General features: G+C 29.3%; 2 protein-coding genes across 18 annotated transcripts in view; both read right to left on the bottom strand.

The window, feature by feature from the left end:
- The window catches only part of LOC109596118 (antichymotrypsin-2), a 92,572-nt gene that overhangs the window by 62,810 nt on the left and 7,429 nt on the right, over positions 1-22,333 (bottom strand). The window contains exon 4 of one of the 17 annotated variants that reach the window (XM_049966709.1): positions 14,149-14,323. In XM_049966709.1, coding sequence (XP_049822666.1) covers positions 14,181-14,323 — 143 coding nt within the window. In that variant the 3' untranslated portion in view covers positions 14,149-14,180. Of the gene's footprint in view, positions 1-11,566; positions 13,155-14,144; positions 14,324-14,528; positions 14,687-14,985; positions 15,177-15,196; positions 15,419-15,541; positions 15,747-16,082; positions 16,273-16,611; positions 16,853-17,147; positions 17,358-18,260; positions 18,454-18,547; positions 18,714-19,141; positions 19,355-19,597; positions 19,750-19,802; positions 20,013-21,586; positions 21,904-22,058; positions 22,302-22,333 lie in introns of those variants that run through there. The other 16 variants (XM_020011599.2, XM_020011582.2, XM_049966710.1 and 13 more) reach the window with 16 other exon arrangements.
- On the bottom strand, positions 5,745-9,604 carry LOC126265326 (antichymotrypsin-2-like). The gene is made up of 3 exons (XM_049966385.1): positions 8,747-9,604; positions 8,184-8,325; positions 5,745-5,905 (listed from the first exon to the last, which is right to left on the bottom strand). Exons 1-3 carry the CDS (start codon positions 9,602-9,604, stop codon positions 5,760-5,762), a joined length of 1,146 nt encoding a protein of 381 aa, XP_049822342.1. The 3' UTR covers positions 5,745-5,759.

Here is a 22,333-nt window from a genome sequence, read left to right as displayed (position 1 = left end):
CCACCAACTAAAAGATAACTCAAAAAAAATTAATAAACTGATAAAATTTTATAAAAATTTAAATTATTTTAATAAATTGATACAAGAAGAATTGTTACATATAACTGGTATCAAAATATTTAAAGTAAAACTTTACTCTTACTAATAAATAATGAATTAAATTATGAAATAAAAATGTAATCGATTCAAAACGTGGATTAATTCGAGTACAATCATTTTCATTATAGACCTAACGCTCTTGTAGAAACGACAAGCGATCGTACTATTCTACAAATGCTCTCTATTAGAACGCATACGTATCCAAATTTCAGTGATGATTATGATAAGCGCAAATTAGACCAAATTCCAAATATATATATATATATATATATATATATATATATATATATATATATATATATATATATATATATATATATGCTCATAGAAAATTGCATGACGCATTTTATTTTGAATATTATTCATTTGATGAAACACAGGGCCTAATCACACTTATTAGTCAACACGATTACAAGCATATAGTAAGAATTACATTCTCTACTTATATTGAGAAATTAAAATTCCACTAAATATTGGCAAAACATTTTATTGTTTTCTCTTGTTTATAATATAGTAAGAAAACGGATCATCTGCTTTGAAGATTTGGGGAGGATTTGGGTCACAAGGTTGAGCGCTCACATAAACCATGGCTAGTTCTTCTAAAAATTAGTAACAAATTATTAGTTAACATGAACAGATTCATAATTGTCTCAATAATTATCATAATTATAATTGTTAAATTGGCTATGTTTTATTTAACTAGTACTGTATTTGTTTAAAATTATATAAATAAAAATGCGACCAGAAAATTTATTCAGTTTAAACATAAATATAATATAAAGGCATAAAACAACTATGAAAAAAATTATAACTTTCTCTAAATTCCACTAAAGAATGTCAATATATTATTTTGTTTTAAGTTATCTAAAATATAATCTGTTTAGAATATAGAATCCGGTTTGAATAAAAGACTCCATTATCCGGCTTAGTTAATAAATCGATTATTTATTAACTATTAACTATTAATCTATTCATTTTTAACTAATTAAATTAAAATATTTAAAATTTATACAATCAAAGAAAAATTCATATTTTTGTGCAGATGTTTAGACAACCAACAAATTAACCGTTGAAATTAAAATTCATAACACTCTAAGGCAAATTTCGTTTAACAAAATAAGACATGTATACTGTATGCAACGCAGAATACACCTACCTCATTGTTTCGGTACTAAATTATTATATCAATCAATAAGTAAAATTACGATTAATTACTGTAGTAATCTAGTTTTAAACATTCTAAGACTTTTAAAGTTAATTCGTTTACTATTTTTAAGGGGATTAAGGATAATCATAATTGAGTTCATCACTTTTCATTGGTAATCTGATTCTGAATAGAAAAAATACGTTAAAAAAAAATAAAATAATTACAACGTATGTTATTCAGCATATTAATTTTAATAGCCGTTAAAATGTTTACCCTCCAGGATGGATCCACCTTGTCGTGGTCCTGGGGCTCAGTACCACTTTAGAAACCAATGCCAGTGGGAAGCTAACAGATTCAATCTATTCCCAGGAAGATCGGAGATCTTCTACGCTTGGTCTTGTTCTTTCCGAACCCTGTTGACAGGGGACTGGCATCTTTGCCTAGTTCGCGTCTTCTGGTTCGGTAAACACATGTATGCTTCGCATATATGCCTCTTCGTCATCCATACATGAGTTTTCATGTATGTCAGACATTAAGTCATGATCTTCGGATCGGTACCCGGAAAAGGATTTTTAGTCTGTGGGAATCCGACACCGCCTCTGAATACCTTCAGAAGTGCGTCTTTTATAACATTTTCACCATTCCCAATTATGTAGAATAGTCCACAGTTAACATTGGACCATTCTACATAATTAGTCTCTGAAAGTGCACAGTTTAGAAACTTTTCTAATTATAGTAAATTTTATGTGCTTGCATGACATACGTTACATTACCTAAAGCAGTGTAATTAGTACCTAGACAAATAAATTGAAAATAAAGATGAGGTATTTTACTTACTGCCTTAAAATAAATGTAAATAAAAATAAAACAGAAAGAATATAAAATATTTACTAAAATAGGCATGCAATATAAAAAGAAGAGTTTGAAGATGCATAAGGAAATTTTTTATCTTTTTAGTTGTTTCATTTTAATAAAGCAAAAATTAAGTGAGACTTACGAGTGGCTGCAGCAGCTTCTGAACCTTCTTCGTTAACTTCAATGAAAGCCTTTTGAATTATATTGCTGACGTTCGGTTTTTCACATCCAATAATCATTTTACTGAAGTCAGCTTCTTTCTTAAAGATGTTTCCTAAACCCATCTGTAAACATTCATTGTTGGCGATGTTTAATGTGACGTTTTGTACGTTATTTAACATGTTCATAATCTAGGAGTATCCTTCAGCAGCGATTTTCTCGTTTGGTACTTTTAAGGTGGAAGCAAATGCATCTTTGGTGACTCCATCGGCACCTTGATACGCCATGGAGAGGACGGCATGGGCACTGAATGGAGAGAAGAAGGCGTTCCCCTTTTCCTTAGCAATTTCCTTGTAGATGTTATTGGTGAAGACACCATTGGCCTCGATAACTTTCAATTGAGATTATTTTAAAGCCATAGCTGGGAATCGTGAGATGCACACTGTTATTGCTAAATACGTGAACACTGAAATAATAGGAGCTACAGTTTATTTGATAAATGTGAGAGCGGATAAGATGAACAGACCCAGTGTTTCAGCCACCACGGAGGATTAACGAATGAGCAGCGGACTGCTTGGCGACATGTAAAGATCCTACTTTTAATCAATAGTCTAAAATTGTTCGACCTTCGAAACTGCGGAATTTTGAAATCACATCACATCACATCTCAGTACTAAGTGAAATGAAAGATAATCAGATGATGATGAACATAACGTAAAAGCATTAAATCAACTTTTAATCTACATATTTTTAAAGATGCTGACTATGACTATAATTTTGAATATTATTCAGATGAGGAAAACGCAAGCTTTGTTAGGATTATTCAAAAAAACTGGCTAAGAATTTTGAAAAAATAATTCGTATAAAAATCTTAATATTATTTAAAACACCACATTATTAATTAGATTGCAGATGTATTTCTATGGTAGAGAGCAACCTTAATCCATTAATATGTTGCTATTTTATAAATTAAGTGCCCTGCTTCTTGTATTAGAAAATATCCATTTCCAAATTTCAATGATGATTATGACAAGTGTAAATTTGACCAAATTCTAATTCTAATTTCAATCATGCATTTTATTTTGAATGTTATACATTTAATAAAAAACAGAGTCCAATTACACTTATTAATACACACATTTATACAGTATGTATACATGAGTTAATTATATATTAATTATTATTATAATTGATTGATATACCGATAAAAAAGCGTTTGTTCCGATTGAATTATGAGAGGGATATCATAAGCGACAAAGACAGCAAAAGTCTGAAAGTTTGTCCCTTAGTGGGAGACTTTTACTGTCTCTGTCGTCTATAATGTCTCTTTCAAAATTCAATCAGGTCAGACATTTTTCGATCGGTATGTTACAACCTATAATACCCGAGTAAATCAATTAGTGTTAGTGAAAACCAAAATAGCTTTATTATTTTATATAAGTATTTAGACAGGATGAAATCAACTTTCCAAACAGGTAAAATATAAGATAGTTTTAGTAATTATCACCTTATACATATTTAAGAGGTGCCCAAGGATTAAAAGACATAAAGGATTAAAACACATGAATCATGAAACAGGACACTATGTTAATGTTTATAAATATGCACCATCTGAAGTGCAAAGTTCAAATTCGGCCACTTATGGATATATTAGTGCCCTATGTACGGTCTAAGTCCTGAAATAACAACACAGCTATTTGTCTAATGAGATATTTTCAACAACCAACAGGCAAAAGAACATTACTTCCAGAAAAACAGGAAGATGAGTGCTTGCTTGATCAATTGCTTATATGTACGAAAATGGAAAATTGTAAATGTGGTTTTTACTACGAATATTATGAAGAATCGGGTAAAACAGCGTTATTTAAAATATCAAGAAGAAAAACAAACCAAAATTTTAAATCTGCTAGAATATACTAATACGAATAGATTTAATCAATTTTATTTATTTGTATAACTTGTGTAGCAGTACGAATGTGAAGCGTAAAAAAACTTGTTTGTATATTCATATTTTTATATTACTTATACAGAGTGTTTCACAACTTATCCAAAAAATTTTAACCACATACTTACTGCTACATAAGAAGTCCATTAAAAAAAAAATGATAAATCGACTACTTATGCCACAGTGAGTATCTGGTTAAAATTTGTCGGATTGTCGGTTAACATGAGACAATTGCTGTGAGTGATGGAAATTGTACACTTAAAAGAGCGAATATTATTGCTGAAAAATGAAAACATATATTTATGTAAGAATATAAGAATAACAGGAGAGAAAATAGATAAGTAAAAGTGGAGTGAAATCACTAAATAATATAATAGATAAATAAATTGTTAAATAAATTACATTTATTAATTTATTTAACAATACATTTACAAGATAATAATCAAAATAGTGAATTGGAGTAGAGATTATTTTTCTACAATAAATATAAATGGATGGTCAACCTAGAACGTCGACTAGAATGGTATATTTGGAAAAATTATTTAAATTTCTAAAATAGAAAAGCATTATTATAATAACTGTATAAATTATTAAACTTAATATTTGAAAATAATATAATAATAAAGCAAACAAAATTATTCAAAAAAATGAACTTAATTAACCATTATAAAATATGATTAAATGGAAAAAATTATTTTAATTTGATGCAGAGAATCGTCCAGCAAAGGACGGCGTCAAGTCAGTGACGGTGACCATACATTATAAAAATTGATGATCTACTTTAAATAGTGGAGTACTAATATATGAATGGGCCACAATTTGGAGCTCTGAAAAACATTTATGTTTAGTAATTCTAATTAAACTTATAATTAATGCTATAATGTTAGTACTCTTTTAGGGTTATTTTAGTATTCGGTGCTTAAATTATAATTAACGTATACATAAATTATAATACGTAAAACAATAATAAATTTCAAAATAAAAAAATATATACAAATTTACAGGAATGTCAGGGTTTCAAGGATTACTGAATTTTAATTAAAAAATTAATGTAAATATGCTTTGAAACTTTATTGAACATACAATTACATAATATACATTATGTATATAAATTACAAGTTTCTTAAAATACCAGCAAATACTATAATTATGTTGCCTTAGTTTTTATTACCTAGGACATGTTAATACACGAAAACAAGCAGATGAAACTCTCTAAAATAGGGATACCCACCAACTATAAGACAACCCAAAATTAGTAGTAAAATTTCAAACACGCAGTAATCTATAATGGGAACATTATGAAATAAAAAAGTGATCGATTCAAAACGCTGATTAATTCCAGTACAATCCTTTTCTTATAGACCTAACGCTCTTGTAGAAGGTGCCCTACTTCTCGTATTAGAACAAGCTCAAATTAGAACAAATTCATATAAAGTTGCAAGCACGCATTTTATTTTGAATATTCATTTAATGAAACACAGAGCCTAATCACACTTAGTCAACACGATTATATAGCATGTAGTAAATACTACATTTTCTACTTATATTGAGAAATTACAAATTTCTTAAAATTCCACTAAATATTGGCAAAACATTTTCTTGATTCCTCTTGTGTATAATATAGTAAAAAAACGGATGATCTGCCTTGAAGATAGGATCCGGGACGGGAAGAGCGCACCCATAAAAGCAAACTGGTACTCCTAAAAATTAATAACAAATTAATAGTTTTGTATTTTTTTAAAATTATATAAATAAAAATGCGATCAGAAATTTTATTCACTTTAAACATAGGTATAATATAAAGGCATAAAACAAACGAGATATTCCTACTATGAAAAAAATTATAACATTCTCTATATTTCACTAAAGAATGTTAATGTAATTTATATGTATATATATATATATATATATATATATATATATATATATATATATATATATATATATATATATATATATTTAAGTTACAATATAATAAAAAAGTGGATTTGTTTGGAATATAGGATCCAGTTTGAATAAAAAACTCGATTCAGCTGGAACCGCTAAAAATGAATTATTTATTAATTAATTAAATTAAAGTATTTAAAATTTGTACAATGTAAGAAAAAGTCATATTCTTTGTGCAAATCTTTAGACAACCAACGAATTAACCGTTGAAATTAAAATGTATAACACACTAAGACAAAAAACAAAAAAATTCCGTTTAATTTAAACAAAACAAGACATGTATATTGATCTAACTCAGAATACACACACCTCATTGTTTCCTCCGATATTAAATTATTATATCATTTAATACGTAAAATTACGATAAATTAATAATATTTACTAACGATCTAGTTTTAAGCTTAGTAACACTTTAAAAGTTAATTCAATTACTATTTTTAAGAGGATTGAGAATTTTTCCCTTAAACAAAAGTTCTCCTGTTTGTGTAAATCTTCAATAGAAAAGGATAATCAACAACAGTTGCGCTGAAAAGTTCGTAGGCTATCATAGATTAATCTTTTTTTTTTTTGATAGACTTTGATTTATTCAATATAGTTGCCTTCGAAGGCGTCCTTTCAGATCGACACACTTATTCCAGCGATTTTTCAACTCTTTGATCCTAATAAAAATTAAAAAAATAATTTTTCGGGAGGTGTGTAAATTACTCCTCCGCGAGCTGAATTTATTATTGAGTCATCTTTTGAGATTTGGGAAGAGATAATAGTCCGAAGGAGCTAAATTCATATACGGTATGATAAAAGGGCACTAAAATCAAATTCTTTGATTTTATAATAGTAACAATACTATCACATTAAAATTCAAAAAAATTAATATTTAATCATATTATCATTTATGAGGTGGTCAGAAACTTTTTTTTTATATAAGTTTGAAAACCTTATTATTAATTTAATTTTCGGATAATAAACGAAAAACAAATAGAAACATTAATATTTCGTTGCATAACCATCACCTGCTGCACAACTATTGTTGTTCATAGAGTCAACCAATATTCTGGTAAATTCTGGAGGTATTTTTTGGCATTCTATTTGCAACCTTTTCAATAGCTGTGTCTTATTTTTTTTTGTATGTTGCCGTATATTTCTTCCTAAATAATCCCAAAGATGTTCTATAGTGTTTAGATCCAGTGATTGGGAAGGCCATACCAGAGCTTGTATTTCTTCTTGTTCGAACCACTCTTCTATCATCTTAGTGGCATATTATCCTCCGCGAAAAGTAGCATGTGGTCCTTTAATATGTTTGCATAAACAAATCGATCAATTTTTTATGGAATCGATAGAAATAGTCCTATACCATAACATTGTCCACTCTGTGTTTAATTGTCGGTATATGGTATTTTTTATGTAACCGTTTGCCTTACAAATAATTGTGTATTTTGAAATTTTATGTTATAATTTCCATCTAACAGTGCAGACTTGTCTGATTGTCCTAGTTTGCAGTTTCGTTTGTGTTCCTTCACCCTAGTCCCCATTGAACCTTTTGTAATACCCACAAGAGCATGGTATGCGGCACATACGAAATCGAGACAATTAAGAAAAAATGGGCGGATATCATCAGAATACGCCCCCACCAAAGATAAAAGCAGTTATTACACTCTTACACATACTATAGAAGCTGCAGATTTGACAGCATTTTGAAAACAAGTAAAATTTTGCTCAGACAGTGGTTTAGTTGGAAGCTTCCATGTAAGCCGAAAATGAGTTTAACGCCGTCGCTGTCTTGAAAATATAGGATTCACAGAGAAGAAACCCGTGGCATTAATACCATAACACCACGACAAACTCCGTAATAAAAAATTAAAGTTCGTCATATCCAAGGATGTAATGAGTAGTGTCAGGAAGCTTCCCGTGGAGGAAAAGGGGAGCAACCGTAGCATTGCCCGGAGGTCGGAACAAAACAATTTCAAAATAATTGAGATTTTTTGTCTCCTTAGTTGTTTCATTTTAATAAAGCAAAAGTTAAGTGAGACTTACCAGTGGCTGCGGCGGCTTCTGAACCTTCTTCGTTAACTTCAATGAAAGCCTTCTGAATTACTTTGCTGATGCTCAGTTTTCCATTTCCAGTAATCATTTTACTGAAGTCAGCTTCACTTCTGAAGATGTTTTCCAAACCCATCTGTAAACATAGCATACCTGTTTACGTTGTATTATTCAGAATCAAGCAATGAAAATATCTGCTTACATCTATATAGGATAAATATATATTTCAGACATTTAGAATGATTAATCATACACAAAAAATCTAATAAATAATCTATAAGAGAAGGTAAAATACCATATTAATAATATTTATATTGCTCAACACATTATTACATTTGGGAACTTAAAAGGGACACCTACGCCTTTTTTAGTTTGTCATTCAGTATAAGTAAATCCTTTATCTTCAGCGATGCTGCTGAAATATTGCACAATGACAGGCAACTACTAATGTCTATTAATGCAAGCAATAAAAATATATAAACGCCCACCATGAATCACATTGACATTCTTTCTAATCTGTATTTTTAAAATATAAATTAATCTACCATAAGACTTACATTGATCAAAATTTGCTTCAGATCAATGGTGGTTTCAATTTTAAATTTGGGAAGATAGACTTCAATATAAGTGCGGTACATTCCTTCAATGACTTTATCAAGAGGAGTGTTGACCAATTTTCCTTCCAATTCTTTGATACCATCCTTCTTGTTGGGCAACACGACGATCATGCTCAAAGCTTTGTTAGCGTAGGGCAACTCCAAGACTTGTGCGTCCAAATCACGATCGAATTTGTATCTGTAGTCGCCCTTTCTAAACATCATGTCAACATCAACCTCGTCGACTTCGTTGAGGAAGAAAGGCTGCTCTTCGGTTTTCTCGGCGTCGAATTTGTTAAGCCAGTCTCCTTTGAAGTAAATGGCGTTCACGAGGACCAAACGAGTGTCACAACAGAAGTCGTCAGGTTTAATTAAATCCTTGATTTTTTTATTGGTTTTGAGTTCAACCCATCCGTTGATGACTTCAGCTGATTCTCTTTTTTCCTCAAAGTTTAACTGTTGCACTTCGGATTGGAAATTATCTTTAACAGATTTCAAAAACTCGTATTGCAGTGCGAATTTCTCCATGAGGAACACCTTGTTGGCGATGTTTAATGTGACGTTTTGTATGTTATTCAACCTGTTCATAATGCGGGAGTATCCTTCAGCAGCGATTTTCTCGTTTGGCACTCTTAAGGTGGAAGCAAATGCATATTTAGTGACACCATCGGCACCTTGATACGCCATGGAAAGGACGGCATGGGCACTGAATGGAGAGAAGAAGACGTTCCCCTTTTTCTTAACCATAGCCTTGTAGAAGTTATTGGTGAAGACACCATTGGCCTCGATAACTTTCAATTCAGACGATCCTAAAGCCATTGTAGAGAATCGTGCGGCGCACACTGTTATTGCTAAATAAGTGAATACTGAAATAATAGAAGCTACAGTTAATTTGATAAATGTGAGAGCGGATAAGATGAACAGACCCAGTGTTTCAGCCACCACGGAGGATTAACGAATGAGAAGCGGACTGCTTGGCGACATGTAAAGATTCTAGTTTTAATCAATAGTCTAAAATTGTTCGACCTTCGAATCTGCGGAATTTTGGAATCACATCACATCACATCTCAGTACTAAGTGAAATGAAAGATAATCAGTTTCCTATGATGATGAACATAACGTAAAAGCATTAAATCAACTTTTAATCTACATATTTTTAAAGATGCTGACTATGACTATTATTTTGAAAATTATTCAGATGAGGAAAACGCAAGCTTTGTTAGGATCATTCAAAAAAACTGACTAAGAATTTTGAAAAAATAATTCGTATAAAAATCTTAATATTATTTAAAACACCACATTATTAATTAGATTGCAGATGTATTTCTATGGTAGAGAGCAACCTTAATCCAGTACTAAGCTGCTATTTTATAAATTAAGTGCCCTGCTTCTTGTATTAGAAAGTATTCATTTCCAACTTTCAATGATGATTATGACAAGTGTAAATTTGACCAAATTCTAATATATAAAATTTCAATCATGCATTTTATTTTGAATGTTATTTATTTAATAAAAAACAGAGACTAATTACACTTATTAATACACACGATTATACAGTATGAGTTGATTCTATATTAATTATTATTATAATTGAATTATGAGAGAGATATCGTATACGACAGAGACAATAAAAGTCTGCAATTTTGTCCCTTAGTGGGATACTTCTACTGTCTCTGTCTTCTATAATGTCTCTTTCAAAATTCAGCCAGGTTAGACATTTTTCGATCGGTATGTTAAAACCTAAAATACCCGAGTAAATCAATTAGTGAGTTGTGAAAACCAAAATAGTTTTATTATTTTATATAAGTATTTAGGTAAAATATTATTTAGAGAGGATGAAATCAACTTTCCTAACAGGTAAAATATAAAATTGAGTTTTAGTAATTATTACCTTATACATATTTAAGAGGTGCCCAAGGATTAAAAGACATAAAGGATTAAAACTCATGAATCATGAAATAGGATGTTAATGTTTATAAATATGCTCAAGATGCACCACCTGAAGTGAGTGATGCAGTGTTCCAATTCGGCCATTTATGGATATATTAGTGCCCTATGTACGGTCTAAGTCCTGAAATAACAACACAGCTATTTGTCTAATGAGATATTTTCAACAACCAACAGGCAGAAGAACATTACTTCCAGAAAAACAGGAAGATGAGTGCTTGCTTGATCAATTGCTTATATGTACGAGAATGGAAAATTGTGAATGTGGTTTTTACTACGAATATTATGAAGAATCAGGTAAAACAGCATTATTTCAAATATCAAGAAGGAAAAAACAAACCAAATTTATAAATCTGCTAGAATATACTAATATAAATAGATTTAATCAATTTTATTTGTACAACTTGTGTAGCAGTACAAATGAGATGCGTCAAAAAACTTTTTTGTATATTCATATTTTTATATTACTTATAGAGGGTGTTTCACAACTTATCCGAGAAATTTTAATCACATACTTACTGCTACATAAGAAATCCATTTAAAAAAATGATAAATCAACTACTGATGCCACAGTGGGTATGTGGTTAAAATTGGTTGGATAAGTTGCGAAACACCCTGTATAGAAGGTTAAAAAGAATGGTGGGCAGGCCCAAGCTTGTATTCAAATCAATCTCGTTTCCTGTTGCTCTATTACATTTTTGTAAATTGACTTCTTATGTAACAGTGAGTATGTGGTTAAAATTTTCTGGATAAGTTATTAAACACCTTGTATAAACCTTTGCAGATCTAGTTTAATAGAACATTATGTAAAAGGGATGTAATGAAAATACATAATACTTTTGTGGGTATTTATTTTATGAAAATTCCTTTAAAACTACAAAATTTTAAAAATCATTATTTTGAAAATTGTTCTGACTTATTTAAATAATTAAAATTGCAAATGAATATTAATTTATAAATTTTAATATCAAGGAGACACACTTATTTTAACCAGGACTGGAACCACAATTTAATATTTGAAAAAATATACACTCCTAGATAAAAGTTTGAAAACCTTAAAATTTAATTGTTTATTATTCGAATAATTAATAAACAATGAATGATTAAAATAAAATTACTATTCCACTTCCTGTATAAAGGATTAAAAAATAGAAATTGGATTTACTTTTATTAAGATGTTATAAAGTAAAATAGAATTTTATACAAAATTAAACCTTTTTATTTGGACATAAGTTTGGAAACCTTATTAAATAACTTAATTTTCGAATAATAAACAAATAGATATTTTAATATTTTGTTGCATAATTATCAGCTTGTATGAGTGCTTCACATCATTTGTTCATGGAGTCAACCAATTTTCTGGAAAATTCAGGAGATATTTTTTGCCATTCCATATAAAGCTTTTTCAACAGCTTAGTCTTATTTTTGTGTGATGCTGTATATTTCTTATTCTAAATAGTTATTCCAGTGATTGTGAAAGCCATGTCTAAATTTTTTCATGTTTGAACCAGTCTTTTATGCACTTGGAAGCATGATTGGGATCGTCGTCCTGTCTTAGTGGCATATTATCCTCCGCGAAAGGTAGCATGTGGTCCTTTAATATGTTTCCATAAACAAATCGATCAATTTTTTATGGAATCGACTGAAACAGCCCTATACCATAACATTGCGCCCTCCGTGTTTAACTGTCAGTAATTGGTATGCACCTTTCAAGAATTGTGTCCATACTACGAGGCCTACCTGCCCTAGAGCGATCCACAAGAAATTCACAAGTGTCAAATTGTATCAAAAATATCAGAAATTGTACGACATACACTCATTTCTAAGGTTTGCAATTTGTTTTCGTAAGGCCATTGGGATTTGCTTTCGCTTTGCCATGATTAAAATTAATATTTTTGGTGGATGGTTAAATTTAAGGAGTTTCCATACTTGTCTTGGTGAAAATCTGAATCTTTGTCTACTTCGTAATATATTTTTTATAATATTAAAATAAACTATTATTTTGTATTTTAATATACAAAGCGTTTATTTTAATATTATATTTTATAGTTATTGTATATTTTCTATTTTCAACAATTACATCCTAGGGTTTCCAAACTTTTGTGCCAGAGTGTAATTGTAAACAAAAATATTTAACATTTATTATAACACTTATTTCTTATATCATTCTTAATTCTATTTTATACTTTTAAAGTCTATTTACTCTATTGTATAATATTAATTCAATTAACATACTTAATTAAATATAATCCTCATACTATGATAATTTTCTTACAATTATATTAATATTTTATATAGTATTATATATTAATATTATTTATGGATCCTTGGAACAAAACATTAGCTTCATATTTTATTATAATTGCGAAGGGATGATAAACGATAAACCTACGACGACCTTTCAAAAGTAATATTCCACTTTCTGGAAAAAAAAATAAATAATTATATTACTAATGGTGAAAATCGAAAACATGCTTTCATTTAAATTCTATAGAGCTGCATCCATACTTAACAACAAGAATGAAGGAAGAGGAAATAGGTAAGAGTACTCGCATTGTAATTACTCCTAAACAATAGACACAAGAATATAATGGACCTATTTCGTAGTGAATAATATAATTAACTAAACTGACTAGTTTTATTTATAAGATAAAATCTTAATAATTAAATTAGTGGATTTGCGTATTTTCCAACAAATAAGTCGAGAGATTCTTCTTCCACAATAAATATAAATGGATGGTCAGCAAGGAACGTCGAATGGAATGGTACGCTTAGAGGAATTATTTAAATTTCCATAATAAAGAAATATTATTATAAAAACTGTTTAAATTATTAAACCAAATACTTAAAAATAATAAAATAAATAAAGCACAACTTTATTGAAAACAAAATAACTTTATTGATTAAAAGTTATAAAATATGATTAAAAGTAAAAAATTGTTTTAATTAGTAGTAAAGAATCTTCCAGCAAAGAACAGAACAAAGTTTTTTTTTATTTTTTGGGTGTATTTCGGTAACAGATTATTTACACTGGATCAAATACAACTTTCCTAACACGTAAAATATAGTTTTAGTAACTATCAGTTTAAATTCAAAAGGAACCCAGAGATTAAAAGACATAAAGTCCTCGAAATAACAACATAGCTATTTATCTAATTAAATATTTCACCAATCAACAGACAGGACTATGATTCCAGCAACATAAGAACATGACCCCTTAATACATCAGTTACTTATATGTATGCTTATAGAAAATTGTGATTAAAGTCTTTACCTCAAATATTTTTATCAAACTGGAAATATGGCATTATTTTAAATATTACATTATGAGACAAGACAATTAAAAAAACTATAGTTAACTATAGTTAACTTAATAATTGTTCTTGGTTCTGGGTTTAAAAAAATAAAGGTAAAAAATGCAAAGAGACTTTATTTAAGTATTGAAAAATTACAAATTTCTTAAAATTCCACTGAATAATGGCAAAACATTATTTTGTTGCCCCTTGTCTATGATATAGTAAGAAAATGGATGATCTGCCTGGAAAATAGGATCCGGTTCGAGTGGAAGGTACGCAGTTTCGAATAATACGGCTAAAAATTAATAATAAATTAATAATTAACAAAACTTGTCCATAATAGTATTAATAATTACCATAATTATAATTCTTAAATTGTCTAATACGTTTTTATTCAACTAGGACCGTAATAATTTAAAATTATATAAATAAAAATGCGGTCAAAAAGTTTATTCAGTTTAAACATGAGTAAAACATAAAGGCATAAAATAATCTAAATATCACTATTAAAAAAATTATAACTCTCTTAAAATTCCACTAAATAATGTCAATATAGTATTTTGTTTTACTTTGTCTACAATGTAATAAGAAAATGGATGATCTACTTGGAATATAGGATCCGGTTCGGAAGAAATACTCGTACTTCCTGCTCCAATCGCTAAAAATCGATTATTTATTAACTAATTAAATTAAAGTATTTAAAATGAATGTGTAATCAAAGATATATTAATGTTTCTTGTGCAAATGTTTCGATAACCAACTAATAAGCCCCTGAAGAAGAATAGAAGTTAAAATTTATACCACACTAATGCAAACCCAATAAAATGTTTATGATTTATGAACTGTGAAACTTAATTCCGTTTAATTTAAACAAAACACGTCAGATATACTGTGTGCAACCACACCTCATTGTTCCCGAAACTAAATTAATATTTCAATCAATAAATAAAACTACCATTAATTAATATAATAATTTACTAATGATCTAGTTTTAAATATTGTAAGATTTTATTGTTTTCATGCGAGGGGATTGACGATTTTTCCCTTAAACAAAAGAGTTCTTCTGTTTGCGTAAATCTCCAATAGGAAAGGGTGATTAAAGCTGAGTTCAGGAACTATGTTCAACACTCTCGATTGATAATCTAATTCTAAATAGAAAAAACATTAGTAAGTAGTAAATTTATTGGTTTATTTAATGACTGCTCCTGCTGCTCATCAGTTCATTCATTTACCAAAAGATTGACATAACTGATATTCTTTAATTGACTTCCTTAAGGTTTTAAAATTTTGCCGACAAAAAGGGGGGTGTTATCATCCACTAAGTAAGTAAAAAACGGTCTGTCTGCCACGAACTCCATATCCATGATACATCTGTTAATTGCCACAAGACCTACATTAAAAAAATAATAATAAAGTCAGTAAATCACTTATATTACTGCTTTTGCTACTTGTCTAAAGTAATTTATAAAATTTTTACCGCACTTTAAAAAACAATAAAATAATTACAACGTAATTGAGCATATTTGTTTTATTAGTCGTTAAAATGTTTCCTTTCACCAACAACCATAGTAAAATAATCGTGTACGTTGTTTATATTTATGAGATAATAGATATCCTTCCGTTAAAAAGTATGTTGGAACCTTCAACCAAATATAGGGAAAATGGATGGTCAACTATGAAGTGCTGACATAAGGGCAGTGACCGGCACATCTTCAAAGCTAAAAATTAAAAATGTGATTAGTAAAAAATATATAATTTTGTAAAGTGAAAGAAAACGGTGAGCGTCCAAAAAAAAAATAAACAATTATTATTTACATGAAAATAAATTTAGATAAATTTAATGAAAGACGACCAAGCTTTTATTATAAACATACTTACCAATTATAAACCTGTATATTATTTATTAAACATTAAGCATGCATTATATTAAAAATAAACATAATAACAACCATACTTACCATATTAAATATTAAAATTCAAATATTTTAATATTTAATTATATTTTCGTTTAGGAAGAGTTGGTTAGATCTAATTAAATTTCCAGATTGTTATAATAAATTTAAATACATGTTTATTATTACTTATATAATTTACATTTTTCAAATGATTAGAATATTTTTGTTGCACCTATGAAGAGTGGATTTCTATCAGATTTTGTTATCAATGCATAATAAAATGGATGATTTGCTTCAAATATTGCAAAATGCTGTGTTAACTTTCCAGATCTTGCATAAAAGATGGCGGCTAAAGAAAAAATATAAATTTTATTATTTATTTAATATGTATTGTGCATTAAAACCATTTTTGCTGATCTATTTAATAATTATCGAGTATTTTATGAATAAAAATTAATTAAAATAGTATATTCGAATAGTTAAAACTTAAAACTAAATTAATAAATAATTTGAATAAAACATTTCCAACTCTAGTCAAAAATTGCAGTCTTGAACATTTAAGCATTAGGATGATCAATAAAATAACAAGATTAACTTACTAGATATTTAATAATAAAAATAAAAACAATTTTAATTAATGTCTTAGTTTAAAAATTCTAAAATAATGGAACCAAATAATCAATATGGCATCTTTCCTTGAAGAAATAGAAGAATGGATAATCTCACAGAAATATCCTTGAGTTGGCTTTCAGAACTTTCCTTTCTTTTTCTTTATTTCATATTTATATGAATTTTATTTTATAATCAAAATGTATTTGCTGCACCTATGAAGAGTGGATTTGTACCAGATTTTGTTATCAATGCGAAATAAAACGGATGGTTTGCTTCAAAATTTACGGAAGGCCTGTCTGTTCTTCCATATAATATAGCTATAGAAAAAAATATATATTTATTACTTATTTAATATATATATATAGCATTAAAACATTTTTACTAATATATTTAATAATAATTAAATATTTCATGGATAACAATTAATTAAAACAGTATATTCAATCATTTAAGCACTTAATAACTAAATTGATAAAAATTTTGAGATAAAGATTTCCAACACTAGCAAAAAAAAAGTAGTTTTAACCATTTAAAAAGTTAAATTTGTCTGGAATTATTACACATATTTATTACTACTTTAATTAACAAGAGGATAATTAATAAAATAACAAATTGACTTGCTAGATATTTAATAATAAATATAACAACAATGTAAAGGTAACCCTGACTAGTGTCCTAGTTTAGAAATTCTACCATAAAATAGTGGAACTGAATAATCAATATGACATCTTTCCTTGAAGAAATAGACGAATGGATGATCGACCAAAAATATCCTGGGTTCTGGCTTTCGCAAGCTTCCTTTCTTTTTCATTATTTTCATAGCTACATGAAAATATATGACTTATGAATTGATATTGATAAATGCATTTTGTCAATTTTAAACAAAGAACTCGAATTTATGCTTATCCAAAAGAATTTCCATGTTGTTTAAAAATTATTTTATAATTTGGACATTGTAACCAAAAGCCCTTTTGGATTTTAGTTGTTCCTTCTTCAAAATCGACTTTTACAATGTCTGTTAAATTAAGCACCACTCTTCATGCACAGTTATCTTAAATGGTAATTTCATTTTGTTTATGGTATTTGACAATCAAGTTAGCTTTCTTGATTAATTCATATGAAAACAAATTAGCATCCTACTAATTTAGATACGATTTAACAGGTGTGCAAAAAAATAATGATTTACCCAAAGTTATTAATGTCCTAATTTCTAAATTCTGCCATAAAATAGTGGAACTGAATAATCAATATGCCATCTTTTCTTGACGAAGTAGATGAAGGGATGATCGGCCAAAAATATCCTTGGTTCGGACTTTCGAAAGTTTCTTTTCTTTACCTTTATTTTCACAACTACATGAAAATATATGATTAATGAATTGATATAACATAGATAACTGCGTTTTGTCAATTTTAAACAAAGAACTGGAATTTATCCTTATCCAAAAGATTTTCCATGTTGTTTTTTCCAATTTGGACATTACCAGTTAAAATTTTTACCAAAAGCTCTTTTGGGTATTAACTGTTCCTTCTTCAAAATCGACTCTTCGAATGCCTGTTAAATTAAGCGCCACCCTTCATGCACAATTAATTTATATTTTAATTTTGTTTATTTTACATTCAATTTATCTAACTCAATTAATACGTAAGAAAACAAATTTGTACCTTACTAATTTAGATACCATTGACGTTTCAGGGGATTTAAAAGGTGTGCAATAAAAATAATGATTTACCCAAAAAGAAATAAATATATATTTAGTAATAACTTATTAAATATATTAAAATTTTGTCACCCGTCCGCCAAACAGAACATTTCTCTGCTCCGCATTCTCCAAAAGGTACAAAACAAAAGGTCTATCCGCTTTGAAGACCTCAGCAGGGCGCGGAATCATTGGCTTGAAACTTCTACACATTATCATCGCTTAAAAATGTAAAATCGACGTTATTTTTAGGAAAAATCAACACGAACGAACACAATCAACACAAAAAGCATTGCAGGTTCCATTAAAATTTGTTTAATACTGTTATTACATTAACACATAATTGCTTAAGTTAATTTGCTAAGTCTCCCTTTAAATAGGATATTATTAGAGTCGATTAATAAATAAACGAACGGATGATCTGCTTTGTAAAGTGTCGGCTCTCTGGAAGCACCAAAAGACGCTCCTAAGGCAACGATGACTGTAAAGTATAAGACTGAATTAATGACCTTCAAATTAATATTTTTGTACCCAAAGACAAACATCCACAGTAAGGTAACATTAAAAAGGGGTTCCACGAATTTCCATGAATTTTTAAATATTAAATTAACAGATATTTTATATTTTTATATTTTTATATTGAAGATATTTTACAATTTGGACAAACAACCAACGAACAATGTTGCTTTAATATTTTCCACAGATAATCGAAAATAATAAATGAAGGAGTGATCTGCTACGAATTTTATTCTATCCACATCCACAGACATCAACGTTATTTTAAAATCTGTAAAACGAAGGAAAATATTGAAATTTTGTATGAAATTTAATAACCAAACCACTGGTACCTGATAACACAACGTGTAATAATTCACAGAAGAGGTGAAAGTGTGCAATAACACAGTAGAATATTTTTAATAAAATTTATTATACAAAAAAGTAAAAAAGATACAAATACTGATTAAAATTTGGAAATGCGACCTCTAAACAATTCGGTCTGATGACTATGGTGGTTATCATCAAATTTCGCGTCCAACAAATAAGCAACGAAGGGATGGTCTGCTTTGAAGATTGGTATCTGTCTGGGGAAGATTGGTAAACTTATGGGTATGGCTATTAGTCCTGCAAACAACAAACCGACTAAGAAAACCAACACGTATCCCATGTTTTCAACTTGCAATTTGTTAATACTAAAGAAGATCATCGGATTAACCCTCCACGAATTAGTACCTGCTTAAGCTGGCAAAGACCAGAAGGACCATGCGGAAATGAAATATTTTAAGATTTGCAGAATTTATTATGAACTTATTAAATAAAATTTACAATGATTGTCATCGATTATTTAGGAGCAATAAAATGTATTCGATAATCGAGAACTAATTATAAATGAGAAATGCGTCCGTTGAACAAAGCAAAAGTTCCTCGGTTCCTTTCGACAAGGTACAACAGGAATGGGTGATCAGCTTTAAAGCTTTCCGTCTCCGGTTCAACTAAAGACAACGAATCAACCATTATTGCTAAAAAAGTGTAAGTTACAGAAGAGGTGAAAGTGTGCAAAAACACAATAGAATATTTTTAATAAAATTTATTACACAGAAAAGTAAAATAGATACAAATACTGATTAAAATTTGGAAATGCGACCTCTGAATAATTCGGATTTATGACCAAGGTGGTTATTATCAAATTTCGCGTCCAACAAATAAGCAACGAAGGGATGGTCTGCTTTGAATACCGGTGTCTGTCTGGGGAAGGTTGGTAATTCAAGTACTGGTATTAGTCCTGCAAACAACAAACCGACTAAGAAAACCAACACGCATCTCATGTTTTCAACTTGCAATTTGTTAATACTAAAGAAGATAATCGGATTAACCTTCCACGAAGTAGTACCTGCTTAAGACGGCGAAAACAAGAAAGCCCATGAGGAAATGATATATATTTTACAAGATTTGCAGAATTTATTACGAACTTATTAAATACAATTTACAATGATTTTATTTGACTATTTAGGAGCAATAAAATGTATTCGATAATCGAGAACTAATTATAATTGTGAAATGCGTCCGTTAAACAAAGCAAAAGTCCTTCGGTTCCTTTCGACAAGGTACAACAGGAATGGTGTTCAGCTTTAAAGCTTTCCGACTTCGGTTCAAGGAAAGACAACAAATCAACCATTATTGCTAAAAACGTGTAACAAGTTACAGAAGAGGTGAAAGTGTGCAAAAACACAATAGAATATTTTTAATAAAATTTATTATACAGAAAAGTAAAATAGATATAAATACTGATTAAAATTTGGAAATGCGACCTCTGAACAATTCGGACTCATGACCAAGGTAGTTATCACCAAATTTCGCGTCCAACAAATAAGCAACGAAAGGATGGTCTGCTTTGAACACCGGTGTCTGTCTGGGGAAGATTGGTAAACTTGCATGTACAGGTATTAGTCCTGCAAACAACAAACCGACTAAGAAAACCAACGCATATCCCATGTTTCCAACTTGCAATTTGATAATATTTAAGAAGATCATCGGATAACCCTCCACGAATTAGTATCTTCTTAAGATGGCAAAGACAAGAAAAATCATGAGGAAATGATAAATATTTTACAAGATTTTCAAAATTTATTACGAACTTATTAAATACAATGTACAATGATTGTAATTGACTATTTAAGAGCAATAAAATATATACGATAATCGAGAACTAATTATAAATGAGAAATGCGTCCGTTGAACAAAGCAAAAGTCCCTCGGTTCCTTTTGACAAGGTACAACAGGAATGGGCGAACAGCTTTAAAGCTTTCCGTTTCCGATTCAACGAAAGACAACAAATCAACCATTATTACTAAAAACGTGTAACAAGTTACAGAAAAGGTGAAAGTGTGCAAAAACATAATAGAATATTTTTAATAAAATTTATTATGCAAAGTAGTAAAAAAGTTACAAATACTGATTAAAATTTGGAAATGCGACCTCTAAATAATTCGGACTTATGACTATGGTGGTTATCATCAAATTTCGCGTTCAACAAGTAAGCAACGAAGGGATGGTCTGCTTTGAATACCGGTGTCTTATTTATTACGAACTTATTAAATACAATTTACAATGATTGTATTTGACTATTTAGGAGCAATAAAATGTATTCGATAATCGAGAACTAATTATAATTGTGAAATGCGTCCGTTAAACAAAGCAAAAGTCCTTCGGTTCCTTTCGACAAGGTACAACAGGAATGGGTGATCAGCTTTAAAGCTTTCCGTCTCCGGTTCAACGAAAGACAACGAATCAACCATTATTGTTAAAAATGTATAACAAGTTACAGAAGAGGTGAAAGTGTGCAAAGACACAATAGAATATTTTTAATAAAATTTATTATACAGAAAAACAAATCAACCATTATTGCTAAAAACGTGTAACAAGTTACAGAAGAGGTGAAAGTGTGCAAAGACACAATAGAATATTTTTAATAAAATTTATTATACAGAAAAGTAAAATAGATATAAATATTGATTAGAATTTGGAAATGCGACCTCTAAACAATTCGGACTTATGACCAAGGTAGTTATCATCAAATTTCGCGTCCAACAAATAAGCAACGAAAGGATGGTCTGCTTTGAACACCGGTGTCTGTCTGGGGAAGAGTGGTAAACTTTGAGGTACGGCTTTTAGTCCTGCAAACAACAAACCGACTAAAAAAACCAGCACGAATCCCACGTTTACAACTTGCAATTTGTTAATATTAAAGAAGATCATCGGATAACCTTCCACGAATTAGTACCTGCTTAAGATGGCGAAGACAAGAAAGACCATGCGGAAATGAAATATATTTTACAAGATTTGCAGAATTTATTATTAACTTACTAAATACAATTTACAATGATTGTAATCGACTGTTTAGATTCAGTAAGATATATTCGATAATCGAGAACTAATTATAATTGAGAAATGCGTCCGTTGAACAAAGTAAAAGTTCCTTGGTTCCTTTCGACAAGGTACAACAGAAATGGGTGATCAGCTTTAAAGCTTTCCGTCTCCGGTTCAACGAAAGACAACGAATCAACCATTATTGCTAAAAAGAAATTAATAAACATATGTATTGAA

The sequence above is a fragment of the Aethina tumida genome, chromosome 4 (genome assembly GCF_024364675.1).
Source record: "Aethina tumida isolate Nest 87 chromosome 4, icAetTumi1.1, whole genome shotgun sequence".
Taxonomy (NCBI): domain Eukaryota; kingdom Metazoa; phylum Arthropoda; class Insecta; order Coleoptera; family Nitidulidae; genus Aethina; species Aethina tumida.
The sequence above is the reverse complement of the archived record's forward strand: the minus strand, read 5'-3'. Positions and strand labels throughout refer to the sequence as shown.

Coding starts and splice junctions, on each gene's coding strand:
- LOC126265326 (XM_049966385.1), bottom strand. CDS start 9,604: ATGGCTTTAGGATCGTCTGAATTGAAAGTTATCGAGGCCAATGGTGTC. Junction 8,326..8,746: donor TGAAGCAAATTTTGATCAAT/GTAAGTCTTATG, acceptor CTATGTTTACAG/ATGGGTTTGGAAAACATCTT. Junction 5,906..8,183: donor AGAAGCCGCCGCAGCCACTG/GTAAGTCTCACT, acceptor ATTAATTTTTAG/GAGTACCAGTTTGCTTTTAT.